The sequence below is a fragment of the Cervus canadensis genome, chromosome 5 (genome assembly GCF_019320065.1).
Source record: "Cervus canadensis isolate Bull #8, Minnesota chromosome 5, ASM1932006v1, whole genome shotgun sequence".
NCBI lineage: Eukaryota > Metazoa > Chordata > Mammalia > Artiodactyla > Cervidae > Cervus > Cervus canadensis.
Window position 1 is genome coordinate 97,274,076 of NC_057390.1, and position 21,275 is coordinate 97,295,350.

At 55.5% G+C, this 21,275-nt stretch overlaps 1 protein-coding gene across 9 annotated transcripts in view; it reads left to right on the forward strand.

Moving 5' to 3' along the window:
• NTNG2 (netrin G2) overlaps window positions 1-9,760 on the forward strand; it is a 73,322-nt gene extending 63,562 nt beyond the window's left edge. For 6 of the 9 annotated variants that reach the window (XM_043469914.1, XM_043469917.1, XM_043469915.1 and 3 more), the window contains 5 exons: window positions 2,486-2,560; window positions 4,257-4,364; window positions 5,773-5,940; window positions 7,782-7,916; window positions 8,770-9,760. In XM_043469914.1, the coding sequence (XP_043325849.1) occupies window positions 2,486-2,560; window positions 4,257-4,364; window positions 5,773-5,940; window positions 7,782-7,916; window positions 8,770-9,005 (722 nt within the window). In that variant the 3' untranslated portion in view covers window positions 9,006-9,760. The remainder of the gene's footprint in view (window positions 1-2,485; window positions 2,561-4,256; window positions 4,365-5,772; window positions 5,941-7,781; window positions 7,917-8,769) is intronic. The other 3 variants (XM_043469921.1, XM_043469922.1, XM_043469923.1) reach the window with 2 other exon arrangements.
• The last annotated feature ends 11,515 nt before the right edge of the window (window positions 9,761-21,275 follow it).

The window sequence follows — 21,275 nt, forward strand, 5'->3', positions numbered from 1 at the left end:
CTCCTCGGGCACTGCCATGACCCTTCCTCTCTCTGATGCTCACGGACCCCTGTGGGGTGGCATTTAGAGTGGGCAGAAGCCCCTCCGTCAGCGGGGAGGTGCCCCCGACTCTCTGGCCTCAGCTTATTGCGGGGGATAGGGTTCAGCCCTCTCCCAGCCACGGGCGAGTGCCCGCGCCCAGCCCCTCCACAGGACCAGAGGACACCACAAGTCCTTTCTTTCTGTCCCTCTCCCTTCTCCACGGGAGGCATTTGCCCAGGTGGGGCGGGGGAGGGGGCTCGCTGGGAGATCTGAGAGTTTCAGGCTGGCCTCCTGGCCCAGGAACCTCTTTGGGTGGAGGACACGGGTCACTGGGAGTCCAGGCTCCGGACGTAAGTTGGGCCAGCTTCCTGAGACTTCGCAGTTTTTTTTTCTTTTGCTGAGTCTGTGATGGGCAGACGGGACCAAAAATAGTCGTGGTGGGTGCCATGTCTGCCTGCAGGCGGTGATCTCTCTTGGTGGGAGGCCAGACACACACACGCACATGCACACACACACATGCACACACGCACATGCACATTGAGGAACCCGGACTCCACCTTTGGAGCTGCTTCTGACGCGGGACACAGGGTGCCAACTGCAAAGCTAGGAATTAAGGAGAGCGTCAGTCAGGCCGGTGAGCCGGGATGAGGGGAGGTATGAATCGTGAGGGTCCCCAGGACTCTGATGGAAGAAGGAGGCACCCCTCCCACCCTTCTCTCCCTGGACTGTTGGACATCCAGAAAGGTCAGGGTCCTCTTTGCCTCTTGAGCCCAGGGCTGGGCTGGAAGCCCAGTCCGGAGCAGCCCATGGCTTAGGGGTCATCAGTCCTCTCTAGCACCTGAAGCCCATGCCTGGGCCCCCGTGATGCCCCCCACCCCCTGCCACTGATAATGACATTCACTGTGGCGGGTGGAGACTGGGTGCCTCCCGGGCCAGGAGCTTGTAGTGGATTCCTGGTTCGCAGCCCCAAGAAATGGGGACTGGGATTTTCCTAGTTCCCCCAGGTGAGGATATTAACGCTTAGGAAGCAGCAGCTGGGCTTTTATGGTATGTAAATGATCCCTCAATAAAGCTGTTTTCAAAAGAAAGACGTAGTTGCTCAAGGGAACAAGACAGGTCCTGACCTTGGGGCTCACCGACTCCTGACGCTTCCTGCCCGCTCAGCTGCCCAAAGCCACCGTCCTGAGACCTTGGGGAGCTGTGAGGTGGTGCTGCCTCTAAGGCCAAGTTTGCACGGCTCCCCAGTTTTGAAGGAACAGACGGGCATCCATCTGGCCTTGGCAAGCAACACGAGTCACTCTGAGAAGGCTCTTCCGGCACACCTGAGCGCATCCCTGGAAAGTCCAGTCTTTCCCACCCCCAGGCCGCCAGAAAGGTCCTGATTCTCTCCAGGTGCCTCCCAACAGGTGCTTCGGGCTCTTTGGCCCGAGTCCAGCTGGGCCTGTGGACCGTTGGCCCGCATGTCTCTCCCTGCTGTCAAGCTGTCCTGAGGGCGGGGGCTGCCGGCAGAGAGGCTGTTCAAGACTACTAACCCTGTCCCCAGCGTGGCTGCAGTGGGGTGGCGGGAGCGAGCCTGCAAAGCATCATGCCTTCAGGGCGGGTTTATCGCAGCCCTAATTAAGCCCTTGCCAATTTGAGTCCCGAGGCCTCTTCTCATTGAACATCCCATAAATGTCAATTTCACATCCAGAGGCTCCCGGCTCCCAGCTGGAACAGCCCCCGCACTTTTTAGCTGGTAGATTTTCTTTCTCTTTCTCCACCAACTGGCATCATGCGTAATCCCTTTAAGAAGCGGAAAATATCCGATTTCTCCTCTTGTCCCTCTGGGTTTGTCCTTTGAAATTCGGCGCAGAGTGATTCTTCAATTTCTCATCTTGCCAGCCCTGCCCGCATCGCCTACTGTGGGTCCAGTTAGTCCCAGAGAAGGGCAGTGTGGCACTTGGGGGCTAACTCATATTGGGGTCCCTGGGTAAGATGGGCCCAATCTAGGGCTCAGGGAGGGTGCTCCGGTCACTGGATTGGGGTTTTGGACTGGAAGCTTTCAAGGACCCTCTCTGGGCATGTTTGGTGTCTTGGCCAGAACACACACACGCCCTTTACCGCCATTGGCCAGAGATCCCGATACAGGACTCCATCTAACTCCAGCCTTCATTCAGAACGGAAGCCACGCAGGGAGGGAGCTCCAAGGATGAGGGATCTCACCAAAGAAAGGGCTGTCTAAAGTATGCAGATTCTCAGGCAGGGGTCCCTGTTCCACCTGGCATCCCTGTGCCCTTCACAGGCTGCCTTAGCATAGATGCCGCCTCTCCTATAGATTTGAACCCAGTTTCATTTGGCTGCTGTAGACAGAGCCGCTTCTTAGAGTGCTGCTTCTGTAAGGCGCCTGTAGGGGTGATGCCTCAGGAGGTCCCCGGGACAGCCCAGCCCCTCGCGTGACTTGGTTTCTCCTCTTCTCTCCCCCAAGAGTGGAGCAGGCCGTCCACCGCTGCCCCGCTCTGGGCGAGCGCCCCTTGGCCCCAGGTGTCCTCCAGTGCAGAAGGTATGGGGGAGGCGGGGTGGGTGCTCCTGAGACTGCAGTGGAGGGATCAGGGCCATGGGGTGGGAACCCCGGGTGGCAGGGGGCCCCCGAGGGCAGAGGGGAGGGGCCTTGGAGCTCTACTCTGCACCCCCAACCCCACCTACTTAGCCAGCGTGACCTCATCATACCCGACCCCTTGCAGTCCTGCACCCCAACCCCCAAGGGCTCCCAAGCCCAGTGGAGACCCTGTCCTGAGAACAGTAATGCCCTGGGGCTCAAGAGTCAGAGAGGGCTTCCTGCCGGGGCTTGGCTCCTGGGTCTGGAAGATCCGCTGGAGGAGGGTATGGCAACCCACTCCAGTATTCTTGCCTGGAGAACCCCGTGGACAGAGGAGCCTGGTGGGGCTCCAGTCCATGAAGTTGCTTCTAGAGGAAGGGGGAAGGTAGCCTTCCAGGTGGCAGGACCAGCTGCGGCAAAAGCTTGGCGGTGGGATGCCAGGGAGTGGTGGCTTCACCAAGCGGCACCTGGGGAGGGCTTGGGGGGTTGCGCTGAGACCAAGCCCAGAGCCTCATTCTCCCATTGCATTGGAAAGAAACTCGTGTGGGCTCGAGGGCTCGTTTGCACTTATAATGGACACACCCAGGAAGCACACAGGGTCTGCCTGAGTCTCCAAGATGGGACACTGTCCCTGGTCCCCGCTCACTGTTCCCGGGACGGTAGGACCTGATGCCTGGCTTGGGCGGCAAGCCCACCCGCACCTCCAGTTCCCTCCCGCCAGCTGTGAATGGTGAGCAGGGCTTTGCGCGCCCCCTGCTGGTGAGTGGTTCCGGAGGTAGACACAACTGGGGAGGGTCTGCGGTTCCCCGCAACCTGGAAATCTTGAGTCCGGGTCGTCCTCCCAGCGATGGGAAGCCGGCTGGAGCAATCACTTCTTGGCCCTGGGCCGACTGGGGCACCACGGCCTCCCAGGGAGAAGCCGAAGGGACCGTGGAATGCTCCCCCACAAATAAAGGGCTGGGGTTCTGGGCAGTCTGTGCTGCTGGCTAGATGGCTCCTGCCAGTGGAAGGCAGAGGAGTCACTCTGCCTGGAGCAGGGAGCTTGCTTCAGAAAGGAAGTGCTCAGTCTTTCAGTCATGTCTGAGTGACTTCATGGACTGTAGCCCGCCAGGCTCCTCTGTCCATGGGATTCTCCAGGCAAAAATACTGGAATGGGTTGCCATTTCCTCCTCCAGGGGATCTTCCCGACCCAGGAATTGAACCTGCATCTCTTGCTTTTCCTAGATTGGAAGGCAGGTTCTTCACCACTGAACCACTGGGAAAGGAAGGGAGATGCCCAAATCTTGCATGCCAGGTTTACACTCTGGACTTGACCCTCACAGAAGTCTGGAGAGGAGCAATAGTTCAGGGTGTCCAAAGTGGTGGTTTTCAACCACTCAACAAACCGTCCAGCTTCAGCAAAATGTTTAGCGTAGCGTGAGAGATATCAGAGAATAATGTGGGAGCCAAATTGATGGTAGGTGGTTTCCGAGGGGGCACGCCGGGTTCTGCATGCCACTGGTGGTGCTGTGTCATCTCACATCTGAGCAGGTGACAAAGTTGCTCCAGAGCTCGCCCAGGGCACCCTGGGAGCCTCTACTGGGCTTTATCTGAGCAAAGACAGCCGCCCTGGGCAGCTGGGCCATGGCTGATGAAAGAGCTTTTTTCTCATCTCTCCAAGCTGCGGGCACCTCCGCTGTTGCCCCCGCCCCCGCCCCTGCCAAGGCCTCCAAACTTTTCCAGCTCAGGCCCAAATCTCCTCAAGTGATGCCTGTTGAAGAATTCGAAGGTAAGAGGAAGGCCCTGGGGTGGATCAGCCCTCCTCCAGCATTTCTCCCCCTACCTCCACTGGAAAAAAAAAAAAGTGCCAGACGAGGACCAGTGATGTCCGGCTCAGAAAACCCTCCCAGAGTAGCTGGGTCAAGGTGAGATGGAGCCTGTCTCCCCTCCAGTCCTCCCTCCCCAAGGGAGCTAGGGGCAGGCATGAGTCAGAGGCACAGTGGGCAGGCACAGGGCAGGCAGAACAGCTGCCAGAAATAGCCTGTCCTGGCTCCCCTGGGAGATGTGGCCCAGGGGCTCATCTTGGCAGAAGCAAGATTGGGGACACAGGGTCACCGACAGCACTCCTTGGACACCTGGAGGCTGTCTCACCTTCTCACTGTCCCTGGAGGGACGTGACGGGAACAGGAGGCCATGGGGCAGGAATGCCACCCAACTCCTCCTGGGCACAGCTCAGAGGTTCTTTTCTCCAAGGCCTCCCGTGTCCTTGGCCCTGACACCTGGTCAGCCCTCCCCCTGCCGTCACAAAGGGAAGAGTGGATCCCCTGGAGAGACACAGATGCTCTCCCACAGAGCGCACCCTTCCTTGTTCAAGGGGGTGCTGCACCCCAGGAGGGGGCGCCAGGGGACGGCCCCCATCTGTGGCAGGGAAGGTGACCCTCCTCACCAAACTCTGCCCCCTCGATGATGCCGTGGGAGCCACCTCCAATCCCTGGGGGCCTCACCTCTAGGGGTCACAGGTGGCTCCAGTGAGAGTCAGAAGCTGGGCCAGGGCTGGCCTTGGAGGCCAAGGCGAGACTCTCAGGGCACAAGCCTTAAGGCAGCATTCGCTGTCAGGGTCATGCCAGAGCAGGCGCTCTGCTGCCAAGCACATCAGCAGAACAGCTCAGGCTAATGGGAAAGGGTCCTGCAGGTGGCTATTTCCTTCGAAGCGTCTTCCAAAGCAGCACGGGGAGGAAGTTCCTGGTCCTTTCCACCTCTGGCGTACATGCATGCGTCTACCCTTCACTGAATCACTGGGATAGCGTGGTGAACGCCATGTACCCAGGCACCGCCCTCCCTGAGCTCACCAGCTGGTGGCATGACCCATCCTCCCTGCATGGATCATTTCTAATCACCCCAGCATCCCTCCGGAGAGCGCTTCACCCTGGTACCCAGCCAGGGCTTTAGCGCGTGCTGTCCCTGGGCCCTGCCCACGGGGCCAGGTGGGAATTTGTGGGCCGGGCCCACGCTGGTTCTCATTCGGGTTCAAAGCCAGCAAGGCCATCTCTCCCCAAATGGTACAGGAGTGTTGGAGGCCCGGGGCACCTTCCCCGCCCCTGCCTCAGTTTCCCTGACTGCATGGGGGAGGGGCGCAGGAAGGCCCCGTCTCCGTTTGCCCTCTGACCCTGGGTGTTTCTCACGCCCGGCCGGCGCAGACTGCGAGTGCTACGGCCACTCCAACCGCTGCAGCTACATCGACTTCCTGAACGTGGTGACCTGCGTCAGCTGCAAGCACAACACGCGGGGCCAGCACTGCCAGCACTGCCGCCTGGGCTACTACCGGAACGGCTCTGCGGAGCTGGACGACGAGAACGTGTGCATCGGTGAGCCCTCGGCGGGCGTGCGGGGGGCGCGGGGGCGCGGGGCGCCAGGGCAGCGTTAGTGGAGGCTGGAGACCCTGCGTCGGAACCCCCTGGGGAGCCTGGCGGTGGTCATTGTTGTTCAGGCGCTCAGTCGTGTCCGACTCTGCGACCCCACGGACTGCAGCACACCAGGCCTCTCTGTCCTTCACTAACCCCTGGAGTTTGCTCAAACTCATGTCCATTGAGTTGGCGATGCCCTCTAACCATCTCATCCTCTGTCAGCCCCTTCTCCTCCTGCCTTCAATCTTTGCAAGCGTCAGGGCCTTTTCCAGTGAGTTGGCTCTTCACAGCAGGTGGCCAAAGAACTGGCACTTCGGCTTCAGCATCAGTCCCGCCAGTGAATATTCAGTGTTGATCCGGGAAAGTTCCAATTCCAGGGCCCACTCCGGCTGGGTATCTCTAAAGGCAGAAGCCTCCAGAATCTGCTCTATTGATAAGCTCCCCATGTGGTTCTCCCCGCAGGCACTGGAGTTTCAGAACCACGTGTTCGAGCCAAAGACAGGGTCTAGGGCTTGCCTGGCTGTGTGGTGGTGGTCGTTTAGTCCCTAAGTTGTGCTTGACTCTTGCGACCCTGTGGACTGTAGCCCACCAGGCTCCTCTGTCCACGGGATTTCCCAGGCAAGAATACTGGAGTGGGTTGCCATTTCCTCCTCCAGGGGGATCTTCCCAAGCCAGGCTATGTGCGTTTCAGCAATTCTCTTCCCCTCTCTGGGCCTGTTTCCCTGTTAGTAAAGTGGGAGGTGGATCAGATCAAGGGTTTTTCAACCCTTCTTGGGGAACTGATGCTTTTCTTCAAATGAATTTTCTTTTGTGCTTTATAAGCGCTCCACCCCCCAGTGAGCAAATGGTCTGCTTTCTTTACCCTCTGCGCCAGGCCTGGCTTTTGCAGTAAAGAAGGAAATAAGTCTACAAGCCTGGGCCCAGGCAGGGGCAGGCCAACCCCAAAAGTGGGCCCCATGGCCTGCAACCGGCACCCACTAGACTGGAACACTGTCTCCTGTAGAGGCCAGTTCTCAGCTCTGGGATGCCCAGCGCCCTTGGGAACCGCACTGTCCATGCCCCGCCCAGCAGGCCGGCCCTGGCTGTGCAAAGCTGCAGCTGTCAGTCTGAATTATGGCAGCGGCCTTCAGATAATTCCATCAACTCTCAAGTGATCCCAAGGGAACCATGCAGCCCATGTCACACTGGCCAGTCGCGGGGGACAGGGAGGGGCCTCTGGATCCGATTAGAGGCGGTCCTCCCCGCCCCCAGCACCTCCTTTTTCCTTGCCTGTCTGCCTCCACCCCCGGCCCAGCACTAGGCGACAAGGACACCCAGCGTGGGGGCGTTTGCCTCCCCTAGGGGGCAGAGGCCCCAGGAAACAGACTGGGAAGGGGCAGGGTGAGGCCGGAGGCCCTGGAGGAGAGCTGTGGATGCCCGCTACACCTGCCTGTCACACAGCCCGCGGGTCAGATGTCAGGTGGCCTCGGTGAGGCCCCGCCCACCTGTCCGTCACCGCTCTTTGAAGCTGAGCTGGATCAGCGCCAGCCCCAGTTACAGAAGCGGGGGAGACGGTCCCAGAGAGCGGAAAGGGCTGGCCCAGGCCACATAGCGCCAGGGCCAGAAAGAGGGGAAGGGGCTGCCTGGATGGGAGGAATTGCCGTCTTCCCTCGCGATCTGGACACCCCAGGCAGCCCTCACCCCACCGTCCAGCCGCAGATGCGGAGATCCGATGGGGAGGGTGGCGGGGTCTGGCGAGGTGGGTCCGTGCGGACAGCGTCCACAAGTCACCCTGATCACTCGCCGTGCGACTGTCGGTCCAGAGTGTAACTGCAACCAGATCGGCTCCGTGCACGACCGGTGCAACGAGACCGGCTTCTGCGAGTGCCGCGAGGGCGCGGCGGGGCCCAAGTGCGACGACTGCCTCCCCACGCACTACTGGCGCCAGGGCTGCTACCGTGAGTGCGCGCCGGCCCGTGGGAGGACCCGGGGCTGTGGGGCCAGGGGCGGGGCCTGAAGCTGAGGGGCGGGGCCAGTAGGTGGGTGGAGCCTGATGCTGCCGGGCCAGTAGGTGGGTGGGGCCTGATGCTGCCGGGGCCTGTAGGTGGGTGGGGCCTGATGCTGCGGGCGGGGCCAGTGGCTGGGGGGGTGGCCTGATGCTGCCGGGGCCTGTAGGTGGGTGGGGCCTGATGCTGTGAGGCGGGGCCAGTAGGTGGGTTGGGCCTGATGCTGCAGGGGGCCGAAGGTGGGCGGGGCCTGATGCTGCCGGGCCAGTAGGTGGGCGGGGCCTGATGTCAAAGGCGGGGTCTGGGTGGTGGGCGGGGCCTGATGCGACTGTGGAGTAGGTACCAGGAAGGGAGTTGGAAGGAAAAGTGGAACTGGGAGTTGGTTGGAGTTGGCAGGAGGCGGGAGGGCTTTCGGGGAGGAAGGGAGGCTGTCCAAGGAAGTGATGGGCTGGCGGAGACCCGATGTTAGCCACGTGAAGAGGGTGGAAGGGCGCCCCAGGTACTTGGACCGGCACCTGCTAAGCACTGGATGCGCGAGAGCAGGTGCGTCTGAAGAACCACCAAGGCCAGTGCCCGGCGGCAGGGGCGGGGCGGGCAGGGAGGCAGGGGCCAGGGCTCGGCCCTTGAAACCATGACCGCAGGGACCGCTCGCACCAAGTCCGCCCTGAGCCTCCAACACCGCCTGGTCCCGGCCGCTCCCCCAGGATTCGCACGTCCCAGGCGCAGAAGCTCCAGCACGGGTGGTGGTGGTGGGTTCGGGGTGGACCAGACCGCCGCCCGCCTTAACCGCCCCTCCGCCCCGCAGCCAACGTGTGCGACGACGACCAGCTGCTGTGCCAGAACGGGGGCACCTGCGTGCAGAACCAGCGCTGCGCCTGCCCGCGTGGCTACACCGGCGCGCGCTGCGAGCAGCCCCGCTGCGACCCCGGCGACGACGAGGGCGGCCTGGACTGCGACCGCGCGCCGGGGGCTGCCCCGCGCCCCGCCACCCTGCTCGGCTGCCTGCTGCTGCTGGGGCTGGCCGCCCGCCTGGACTGCTGAGCCCCGCGGAGGGCACCCCGGGCAGGGTGGGGGCCAGTCCGCGCGCCCTGCCGCGCCCTGCGCCCCTCGCCCGGAGAGCCGGGGGGCCCCGGGGGCCGGCGTCCGAGGCCTGGCGGTGAGAAGGGTGCGGCCTGAGCTGCTCCCAGGTGCTACTCAGCAGAGTCCTCCCGCCCCGTCCCCCACCCCACCGCAGTCGCACCTGCCCTCGCCCCTGCACAGCAGCGGGGGACGCTGTGGGGTCCTGGCCCCAGCGGCCTGCGATTTTGGTCTTAGTTTTTCTTTTATATTACCCACCGCCCCTTTCCTTTTTTTTTTTTTTTTTTCCGGCGGTGAGACAGAGGGTGGGGGGAAACGCTGATCATCCCACACCCTCAGATTCTGCCTCCTGCCACACACACGACTGTTGCAGACACCCCCAACGCCTGTCCCTGGCTCACCACCAGCCAGCGGACCCAAAGTCCAGTTGCCTACAACTCTAGTCGCTGACGATTCTCTGTTCTAGTCTTGGTTTTCCTTTGCAACCCACCAGACCCCAGGCCTTTCCAGAGGTCTGGTGACCAAGGAGTTCACTATCTGGGGGAATGCAGTTAAGACAGAGGGTTGGGAGGGCCGGACACTTCCTTTTGTAGAGAACTATTTTTGTTTGTATTAACTGCCCCTATGAAGGAGGGACTGGGCTGGGATGTTGGTCACCATGGTGGGTGGTTGATGGTGTATAATCTGACAGTAAAGAATCTGCTCACTGCTGCCTCCAGGGCCTGTGTTCTTTCTGCTCTTTTTTTACCCAGCAAGTGTGGAGGTGAAAGGGGAACCTACAGAAAAGCCTTAAAGAAACGACTTCACTTTCAAGGCCCGTCCCTTCCCCAGGCCCCTCTGTGAATGACAGGCAGGCGTGGCCAGCAGAGCTGTCTCACTACGTGGCCAGGCCTGGCCCTGCAGTGACCGATGTTCCCCAAACTTGGGAGGTTGTCTCCCTCCTTTCCCTAAAAAGAAAAAAAATCCAAAGTGTATTGGCACTTTTCCTTAACTGTCTTCAAATTTAAAAGCACATGGTAGACAGGGATTTGCTGAGAAGTCCCAGTGAAGGGACTGGCAGAGCGCGGAACGGGGCTGGACTCCGATGATTCTATTTATAAACCGGTGTCGGAGCGGGTATCAGGCCCGCTGGACCCTCAGCCTCAGGCCCAGTGTCTGCAGCTGGGGCCGCGGCCTTCCGGCGCCCCCTGGTGGCCAGATTCCAAGATGGGCACAGGCTGAGGGAGGCGGAATGACAAAGACCCACAGCCCACAATCCTCCCCTTTCATCTCCCTCTTTCCCTCCCGAGCATCAGTAACGGGACGGCCAAGGGGACCAGGGACAGCCTGGGAACTGTGAAAGGAAGCTCGGAAGAAAGGGGTCCCTCAGCTTAGCCCTGTGCTTCTGAGGTGCCTGTTGGTTTCTCTCTGGTCCTTGGGAGTTGGACTTCCCTGCTGTTTCTCAAGAAGGTCTGACTTCCCCTGGCCACCTGCTTACTTCTCAGCCGCCTCGTTAGATTCCCAGCCCATGGATCAGGTTCCGGTTCCTTGCTGTCCCTACGGCCTCCCCACCGCCCCGCCCCCCACCCAGCACCTGCAGTCACCCTCTGGCCGCAGCCCATCTTTCCAGGCTGGGACGTTTAACATAAAACTGTGTTCATTCCTCCCGCAAGTCCCCAGAGCAAAGCTCAGACGGAGTCTAACGAAACTTGGCCTTGCAGATGACAAGAGATACAACACGGCCACAAGGGATATAAAATGTGTTTAGGGCCTCTCAGGGCCAAACACCAGGCCCTTCTGGCCTCCCGATCTGTCTCAGCTCCCAACCCCAAAGTGCCTTCTGTCAGGTCCCCCGCGCCCCCTCGCCCTTACCATCCTCACCTTCTTTCTTAGTGACAAGCTCACTAGCTCAGTGGCTAAAAGAAAACATCCCTGGGGCACCTTGTGGCTGAGCGTGCTCACGTGACCCAGCTCTGGCCAATGGGCTACAAGCAAGGGTGATGGGCGGGGCCTCCGGAAAGAGTCTTCGAAGCCCTTGTTTGCCTTCCCTCCGCACCAAGCCTCAGTTGGCCAAGTGTGGGGCCCTTGCTCGTCTCTCTGGCCCCCTCTCCTTGATGTTCAGTCAGCATGGTTTGGGGAGCCACCCGCTCAGGAGGGTGGAGCCCAGAAGGTGGAGGTTGGTTTTCTGAGGACCTAGCAGAGCTGGGTGACACCAGCCCTGGTTGCTCGCCTCTGCACTTAAATGTGTGAGAAAAAAATAAACCTTGATGTGATCAGAAACACTGGTCTTCGGGTTTTCTGTCACAGGCGGACTTACTGGTTCCTAAGTTATTGGCCTTTCCCACTCAGCATCTGGGTTCCTGAGTCCAGAGGCAGAGACACTAAAACGCTCCCAGCCACAGCCCCCAAGTTGCAACACTGCCCACGAGGAAGACAACAGGTCACAGCGGCTTTAGGCCCAGGAGTTCAGGGCCTCACTGTCTCAAGACCCTCTTTCCAGGACGGGACTGTCCTCCACCTTCAGATGAGCAGGGGGTGGGGGTGCGGGCTTGGGGAGGATGAAGGGGAAGGGGGAGCAGGCTGAGCAAATCCGCCTCTAGGTAAACACCAGCTGCCGGCTGCAATTTGTAAGCAGTGGCTTGTCTTCCTCCTCCTCCTCATAATGTTAACATAGGAAGGAACCACAATCATCACCCCTAAATACACACACAGAGTCTTGGGTCCCTTGACAGAAGCAGAGCTTGAGACACAGGTTCGGAGCGTGGATTCATGGAGGGGGTGCTGTTCAGAAGAGAGATGAGAGGATTCGTATGGGGGTGCGGAGGCCCAGTGAGGATGCCTGAGGGTACGCACCGAGAGTCTGAGCAGAAACCCCATCTTGAAGCAAGGGGCAAGCTCATGTCATGGGCTTCATGCTAGAGTTGGGGGCCCCAGTACAGAAGGTGGGCAGCTGTGAGTTGTATCAGGCATCACAGCATTGCAGGGGTGGTTCCCATAGACGGACTCTGGGCCAGGCATCTGCAGCTTCTACTGTAAACACACACACACACTCACACACACACCTTGGTGTCACCCCGGGCGTTCCCCAGGAATGGTCCTGAGGGGTCGGGGAGGAGGTGGGCAGAGCTCTGCCTGCCCTGACCCCTCTCAGCAGGGCCAGTGGCGCTGTGGCAGCTCCCCTGGGACCAGTATCTACACAAGCCAGGGCCAGGGAGGTGGAGCACGTGGTAAATTAGAGCGGCAGCCCTGGTCCCCCAGGACGCGGCCCAGGCCCTGACCCCGGCCGGAGGCTGGATGGAAAGTTGCCAGCAGCCATTTGGAAAACTCTGACACCTTCCAGGCTGCGGGGAGAAGGAGAAAACAAGGTGAGCAGAGCCCGGAGTCACAGCCCGCCTCTTTAGAGGTGCTTCTTGGTCCCAGACCTCTTGTGTGGACGTCTGGTTCTGAGCGGTCAAGAGGAGAAGGCTCCGCCTCCACAACGTGGATGGTGAGAGCACGGTCCGAGGGCCCAGCCCGTGCGTCCTTAGGCTGCACCGTCACGAACTTCACCCGAGGACAGGACCCTCAGCCACAGCGCCACCGACATTGGCGGCAGTGCCGGCTCCGGGTGGGGCGGGGGGGTGGCCGCAGCTGTGCTGTGCGGGTAGGATGTTTAACAGCATCCTTGGCCTTGAGTCTCCAGGTGACAGTCGCTTTCCCTCCCACGTGGTGACAACCAAAAGTGCCTCCTGGCATTGCAAATCGGGGATGAAACTGTCGCGGGTGGAGAATGTTCTAGGCGGAAGGACTGGTCTACCCAGTTAACAGAGAGGGAAGTGAAGGCTCTGATTTGGGAGGTAACTTGCCTGAAGTCACGTTTGCTAAGAAGCAGGGGCAGGAAGTGATTCAGGATGGCGAGAGTGTGAAGCCCAGGGCGGGGAGTGTCCACCCCGCAGGGTCTGCAGCTCTGGCCCAACCCCCTCCTCCGCCCCTGCAACAGCTCCAGGGCAGAGCGAGGCGCCCTGGGGAGCCAGGTGTCACCCAAACGGCCTTGCTGTCAGGGGAAATGCCTTGCCCGCTGCCCCCACGTGCCCCCTCTAAATAAGCAGGCCTGCTGCGTCGGCACTTTTACAGTTATGAGGCATTTATGGGCACCTGGGGAGCAGTTGTGGGCATCTCCCCGCAGGCCTGGGCAGGCAGGGCTGAGAGGGGGCTCCCCCATGCCTGCACCCCTGCCCCAGCATGGCACCTCCAGCGAGGCCAGTCTCCCCCAGTCGCTAAGGGAGCCCTGCACATCTCAGGCCAGATGAGCAAAGGGTAAAAACCCAGGGAGGAGAAGCTTGACTTGTTTTTGTTTTTTTTATAAAATACAAATCACAACTTCAGGGAAGTTGGAAAAAACAGAAATGCTAGATAATAAGAATTTTTAAATTAAAATCACCCGCAATCTTCCGTCCAAAACTAATAACTGTTAATATCTTCTGATGTACATGTCCAGTTCCTTTCCATAAAACACTCCCCCGCCCCCACGCAGTTTGCCCAGCATTTGTTAAGACCGTGCTAAGCCCTGTTCTGAGGCTGAGGCGGACCCGTGAGATGAAGCTGAGAAGAGGACTCTGGGAATTAGAGCCATTTTACAGCTGAGAACACTGAGGCTCCACAAGTGTCTTGGTCGGAGATCTTGGGCACAGCATCAAAAGTCGACTGGGCAATTTAAGTTGAAAAGATGATTTGAAAGATCACAGGACCCACATGGGACTTCCCTGGCAGTCCAGTGGTTTAAGACTCTGAGCTCCCAATGCAGGGGGCCCAGGGTTCAATCCCTACTCAGGGAACTAGATCCCACATGCTTCAACTAAAGATCTTGAATGCTGCAACTAAGACCTGGCTCAGTCAAATAAATTATTTTTTAAAAAAGGATATGCAAAATCCCACCCTGTTACTTTTTGCCCCTGCCAATGGCCCTCTTCCCCACCCACTGGCCCACCCATGGGTCCCCCCCACACACACATGGCAGGGTCTCCCAGGCTGTGCTCCCCAAGACACAGAGGAACCTTGTGGTCTTGCCAGGTTGGGCCAAGGCTGGAGGCCAGGTGGGTGCATCTGCATAGCCACGCTGCTGACAACTTCCAGTCGGAGGACGCCTCCTTTGCTGATGTTGCAGGTGGCCCTGGGGACCTGGCCAGGAGCCGCTGAAAATGGGGCCCGAAGTCCCAGAAGATCCCAGAGCTGGGCCTGCAGCTGATATCCAAGGTGACGGGGACTGTCCTGCACTGTACACTTCATGGTTGACGTAGGGCCCACGCTTCCTTCCTTGAGTGGAGGGCAGGGGGCAGGGAGGGGCGTGTTTCCAAAGGCGGAAGGGATGGCACTGATGGGCTCTCAAGTCCCACGACGTGGGTTCAAAGCTGTCCTCTACTACCTGGATAAACTTGGACAAGTCACTCAATCCCTCTCTGCCTCAGTCTCCTTATCTGTGAAATGGGGATGTGAAAAACAGCACCTGGTCATCCAAGGGCTTGAGCTTTGGGCTTTCTCTGATGAGGGTGTGGGTTCAACCCCTGGTTGGGGAACTAAGATCCCACCAGCTGCACCACAGGGCGGAAACCAAACTGAACGAACGACAACAAAACCTAGCACCTATATCATAGGGCTCTCATGAGGGTCACAGAAGCGCAGTGCCGGCCCAAATAAGTGACCAGTATGCGCTGTTGTTATCCATCTCTTCCCTCTTTCCCCCTGCCCCCAAAGCCTGCCACGGGGGTGCAGCGTCACATATATACACACACCTAGAGCCAAACTGTAACCCTCCCCTTCTCGTGAGATCGCAGACATCCTCCTTCTGCCAGGATCTATTTCTATCGGAGTCTGTCCTTCTGCCCTAAAGAAGTGCTGTCATTAACCAACCCCTCATGTTAGCTGTAAGGCCAAGTCAAGGAGTTACAACGATGCTAGGACGGGTTGGTCTCTAGACCCCGTAACTACCTGAGGGTAGACTGCTAGGTAAGGGGTATTCTAGTCAAGGCATTTCAGTTGCAAAGAATGGAACCCACACAGGCTGCCTCCTGTGATCAGGGGGTCACTGGTGGGATAAGGGGATTTGGGTGCAGGCCAAGGGCAGGACTCCAGCCAGGCCCCACTGGCAGGCTGTCCTCACCACTCAGTTGCTGGGAATGGGGGCACCTGACCATGCTGTTGTTTGGAGCCCTGATGTCACAGCCTCAAGCCAGAAGCACCCAGGGCCAGGCGTCCTGGAGGGCCTTCCAGTCCTGTGTCCCCGTGTGACACAGGTCTGGGTCCTGCCCGGGAAAGCTCCTCTGTGTGTGCATCAGAGTGGGATGGACAGACTCTGGCATGTTCCTAAAACAGAATACTATCCTCCAGCCCAAAAGAGTAGACAACCGCTATAGCTATCTCAGAAACGTAAGGACGAGGGGGAGAAAACTCAAGTCACGGGATATCCATTGTATATATCACATCAAGTACAAAATTAAGTAAATATAATTTGGGGGTACATGCGCTGGAGCAGCAGCTGCGTGGCACTGGAGCGACTTTGAGGAGATACCCCACGTCCAAGGGCAAAGGAGAAGCCCCAGCCAAGACGGCAGGAGAGGCAAAGTCACATTTAGAATCAAACACCATACCGCCAGAGACACTCAGAGGGCCCAAACAAACCCTGTGCCCACGAGGACCCAGAGACCCCACAGAGACTGAGACAGAACTGCGTTTGAGTGTCTCCTGAGGAGGTCTGGGTCAGCAGTGGCCTGCCGCAGGGGCAGGGGCTCTGGGTGCAGCAGATCTGGGTGTGGCATAAGCCCTCTTGGAGGAGGTCGCCATTAACCCCATCACAGAGCTGCCGGAACTTACAAGGGTCTGGGAAACAGACTCTTGGAGGGCACAAACAGAAACTTGTGTGCACCAGGACCCAGGAGAAAGGAGCAGTGACCCCAAAAGAGACTGAGCCAGACTTGCCCGGGAGTGTCCAGGAGTCTCTGGCGGGCGTGGGTCGGCGGTGGCCTGCTGCAGAGTCTGGGGCAGGGAGTGTGGCAGTGTGTGCACGAGACCTTTTGAAGGAGGTCGCCGTTATCTTCATTACTTCCACCATAGTTTGGCCCCAGGTAAATAACAGGGAGGGAACACAACTTCACCCATCAACAGAAAATTGGATTAAAGATTTACTGAGCATGGCCCCGCCCATCAGAACAAGACACAGTCTCCCCCTCAGTCAGTCTCTCCCATCAAGATGCTTCCATAAGCCTCTTATCCTTCATCAGAGAGCAGACAGACTGAAAACCACAATCAAAGAAAACTAATCAAACTGATTACATGGACCACAGCCCTATCTAACTCAATGAAACTATGAGCCATGCCTTGTAGGGCCACCCAAGACGGAGGGGTCATGGTGGAGAGTTCTGACAAAACGTGGTCCACTAGAGAAGCCAATGGCAAACCACTTCAGTATTCTTGCCTTGAAAACCCCATGAACAGGATGAAAAGGCAAAAATATAGGACACTGAAAGATGAACTCCTCAGGTTGGTAGGTGCCCAATATGCTACCGGAGATCAGTGGAGAAATAACTCCAGAAAGAATGAAGAGACGGAGCCAAAGCAAAAACAACACCCAGCTGAGGATGTGACTGGTGACGGAGGTAAAGTCTGATGCTGTAAAGAACAACATTGCTTAGGAACCTGGAATGTTAGGTCCATGAATCAAGATAAATTGGAAATGGTCAAACAGGAGATGGTAAGAGTGAACATTGACATTTTAGGAATCAGCGAACTAAAATAGACAGGAATGGGTGAATTTAACTCAGATAACCATTATATCTACTACTGTGGGCAAGAATCCCTTAGAAGACATGGAGTAGCCCTCATAGTCAACCAAAGAGTCCGAAATGCAGTACTTGGTGCAGTCTCAAAAATGACAGCATTATCTCTGCTCGTTTCCAAGGCAAACCATTCAATATCACAGTAATCCAAGTCTATGCCCCGACCAGTAATGCTAAAGAAGCCGAAGGTGAACGGTTCTATGAAGACCTACAAGACCTTCTAGAACTAACACCCGAAAAAGATGTCCTTTTCATTATAGGGGACTGCAATGCAAAAGTAGGAAGTCAAGAGATACCTGGAGTAACAGGCAAATTTGGCTTTGGAGTACAAAATGAAGCAGGGCAAAGGCTAATAGAGTTTTGCCAAGAGAACGCACTGGTCATAGCAAACATCCTCTTCCAACAACACAAGACTCTACACATGGACATCACCAGATTGTCAATATCAAAATCAGATGATATATTCTTTGCAGCCAAAGATGGAGAAGCTCCATACAGTCAGCAAAAACAAGACCAGGAGCTGACTGTGGCTCAGATCATGAACTCCTTATTGCCAAATCCAGAATTGAATTGAAGTAATAGGGAAAACCACTAGACCATGACCTAAACCAAATCCCTTATGATTATACAGTGAAAGTGAGAAATAGATCTGTGATCTATTTATGATTATACAGTGAATACAGTGAAAGTGAGATTAGATCTGATAGACAGAGCACCTGATGAACTATGGATGGAGGTTCGTGACATTGTACAGGAGACAGGGATCATCCCCAAGGACAAGAAATGCAATATAGCAAAATGGCTGAAGAGGCCTAACAAATAGCTGTGAAAAGAAGAGAAGCAAAAAGCAAAGGAGAGAAGGAAAGATATGCCCATTTGAATGCAGAGTCCCAAAGAATAGCAAGGAGAGATAAAAAAATTTTCCTCAGTGATCAATGCAAAGAAATAAAGGAAAACAATAGAATGGGAAAGACTAGAGATCTCTTCAAGAAAATTGGATACCAAAGGAACATTTCATACAAAGATGGGCTCAACAAAGGACAGAAATGGTATGGACCTAACAGAAGCAGAAGCAGAAGATATTAAGAAGATGTGGCAACAATACACAGAAGAACTGTACAAAAAAGATCTTCATGACCCAGATAATCACGATAATGGTGTGATCGCTCACCTAGAGCCAGACATCCTGGAATGTGAAGCCAAGTGGGCCTTATGAAGCATCACTACAAACAAAGCTAGTGGAGGTGAAGGAATTCCAGTTGAGCTATTTCAAATCCTAAAAGAGGATGCTATGAAAGTGCTGCACTCAATATGTCAGCAAATTTGGAAAACTCAGCAGTGGCCACAGGACTGGAAAAGCTCAGTTTTCCTTCCAATCCCAAAGAAAGGTAATGACAAAGAAAGTTCAAACTATCACACAATTGCACTCATCTCATACATGCTAGCAAAGTAATGCTCAAAATTCTCCAAGCCAGGCTTCAACAGTACGTGAACCACATGAACTTCCAGATGCCCAAGCTGGTGTTATAAAAGGCTGAGGAACCAGAGATCAAATTGCCAACATCCTTTGGAATATCAAAAAAGAACGAGAGTTCCAGAAAAACATCTATTTCTACTTTATTGACTATGCCAAAGCCTTTGACTGTGTGGATCACCACAAACTGTGGAATACTCTTCAAGTGATGGGAATACCAGACTGCCTGACCTGCCTCTTGAGAAATCTGTCTGCAGGTCAGGAAGCAACAGAACTGGACATGGAACAACAGACTGGTTCCAAATAGGGAAAGGAGTATGTCAAGGCTGTATATTTTCACCCTGATTATTTAACTTATATGCAGAGTACATCATGAGAAACACTGGGCTGGATGAAGCACAAGCTGGAATCAAGATTGCCAGGAGAAATATCAATAACCTCAGAAATGCAGATGACACCACCCTTATGGCAGAAAGTGAAGAACTCAAGAGCCTCTTGATGAAAATGAAAGAGGAGAGTGAAAAAGTTGGCTTAAAGCTCAATATTCAGAAAACTAAGATCCTGTCCCATCACTTCATTGCAAACAGATGGAGAAACAGTGACAGACTATTTTTTTGGGCTCCAATATCACTGCAGATGGTGATTGCAGCCATGAAATTAAAAGACGCTTGCTCCTTTGAAGAAAAGTTATGACCAACCTAGACAGCATATTAAAAAGCAGAGACATTCCTTTGCCAACAAAGGTCTGTCTAGTCAAGACTATGGTTTTTCCAGTGGTCATGTATGGATGTGAGAGTTGGACTAGAAAGAAAGCTGAGCACAGAAGAATTGATGCCTCTCAACTGTGGTGTTGGAGAAGACTCTTGAGAGCCCCTTGGACTGCAAGGAGATCCAACCAGTCCATCCTAAAGGAAATCAATCCTGAATATTCACTGGAAGGACTGATGCTGAAGCTGAACTCCAATACTTTGGCCACCTGATGGGAAGAACTGACTCATTTGAAAGATTGAAAGCAGGAGGAGAAGGGGATGACAGAGGATGAGATGGCTGGATGGCATCACCGACTCAATGGACATGAGTTTGAGTAAGCTTTGGGAGTTGGTGATGGACAGGGAGGCCGGTGTGCTGCAGTCCATGGGGTCGCAGAGTCGGACACGACTGAGCGACTGAACTGATAATGACAAAACTTTACGCAAACTACAGAATTCGGGATGATGTTTACAACTAGGTGGAAGGGGAGGCGGGAGGATGTCTGGAAGAAGCATGGAGTGACTTTCCCAGGTGTCAGCCGTGTCCTGCTTCCTGTGACGGGGCGGTACAGAGATGTTGATTTTGTCTTCCATTTTGCATTGGCCTCATATATGCTCTGATGTGTACAATTTATTTCACAAGAGTTTTGAGAGCCAGGTCTGTGCCAATCAGTGGTCTGACAATCACTGTGGACATACACTATCCCCAGGTCACAACTTTAGCTGCTTTGTAGCCCAACTTGCTTGGGATGCCAAAGTGAAGTCATTCAGGAAGATAAAAACCATCCCATCTTGGCTGCGTTCTGACTTTGGGAAAGCTGAAAATTAAACAAGATAATGTAGTAAATTGAAACCATATTGCTAATGCTTTGTTTCAAATTATGTTTGTTACTTAGAGTGTATTTGATGGCTCAAGGGTTTTTAACATTTAAGAAAGTTTGGCATTTTCATCAGATTAGTTATTTCAAGTTGAAACCTACTGAATCGCTCAGTTTAGGATTAAATAGAAAAGTGTATTAAACGCGCTTTTTAAAAGAACTTTAGACTCAGCGTTTGATTAGATTTACTAGATTGGTTTAAATACTGTTAAAAGAGGTAGCATTTGAAGGTTTAAAAAGAAAATCAGGCAACAGTTCTCAGAGCTTTCTGAGATGCTCTTCCTGGGTGGTTATCCTCAAATTTGCCTTGAATAAAATTTCTCAATTCTTTCTTTAAAAAAATTTAATTAAAAAAAAACTAAACAGATTTAATTTGTAAGAGCAGCTTATAAAAATGCCTTTTTATGGCAGTAGCCTATAAAAAAGATCAGAGTCAACTCTTTCAGTTACTCACAGATACCAGGGGCGTGTGGTAAAGCAAGTGCTGGCAATACTTTGTCGTTTTCTGGAGGACCAGGAGAGAGGCCCCAACCTCAGAGAAAACCCATCCCTCCGCCCCGAGGAGCTCGGATAAGATGTCCTGGGGGCCTGAGGAGTGACGTGTGTGGGGAGCCCCTGCTGTTATTTTTGAAATCTCTTTTCTCTTGCTGCTTCCCCCAGAGGGTGAGATTCCCCCAGAGCAGAACTCTGTTACAGTGCAGGGGTCGACAATGCAGTCTGCATAGGGGACCTAAGAAAGTCAGGTTTAGGTTCATTTGTTGCTTTAATCATCTATTGAGAAGGGGATGACAGAGGACGAGATGGTTGATGGCATCACCGACTCAATGGACATGAGTTTGGGCAAGCTCTGGGAGATGGTGCAGGACAGGGAAGCCTGGCGGGCTGCAGTCCATGGGGTCACAGAGAGTCGGACACGACTGAGTGACTGAACAACAATGTTGTCATGAAACCCAAGGAACTATAAACCTAAGTAGAATCTTTGAGGACATTCTCCACCAAGATGTGGGCAAAGGCGGGTGCCATCGGTGGGCTCCCTGCCCAGCTGTGTCGGGGTGATTCTGGGTCAGTGTCTGAGACAGGGGCAGTGGGGGTCTCTGAATGTGGAGCTGCAGCAGCTCAGAATCAGGAGACCCCTTGGCTGCTGGACCACCAGGGAAGTCCGCACTGTGCTCTTTTAGCCTCTTCTTCTCTGGGACACGTCAGGGTTTGGGGAACTTTAGAACTTATTAGTGAAAAGGAACTAACACCCTGATCATCATTTTCAGGCAGAGAACTTAAGCCCACAGCAGGTCCTCGGGAGCGGCCCACAGCCAACGGCAGAGCTAAGGCAGACCCCTGCCTCGTTT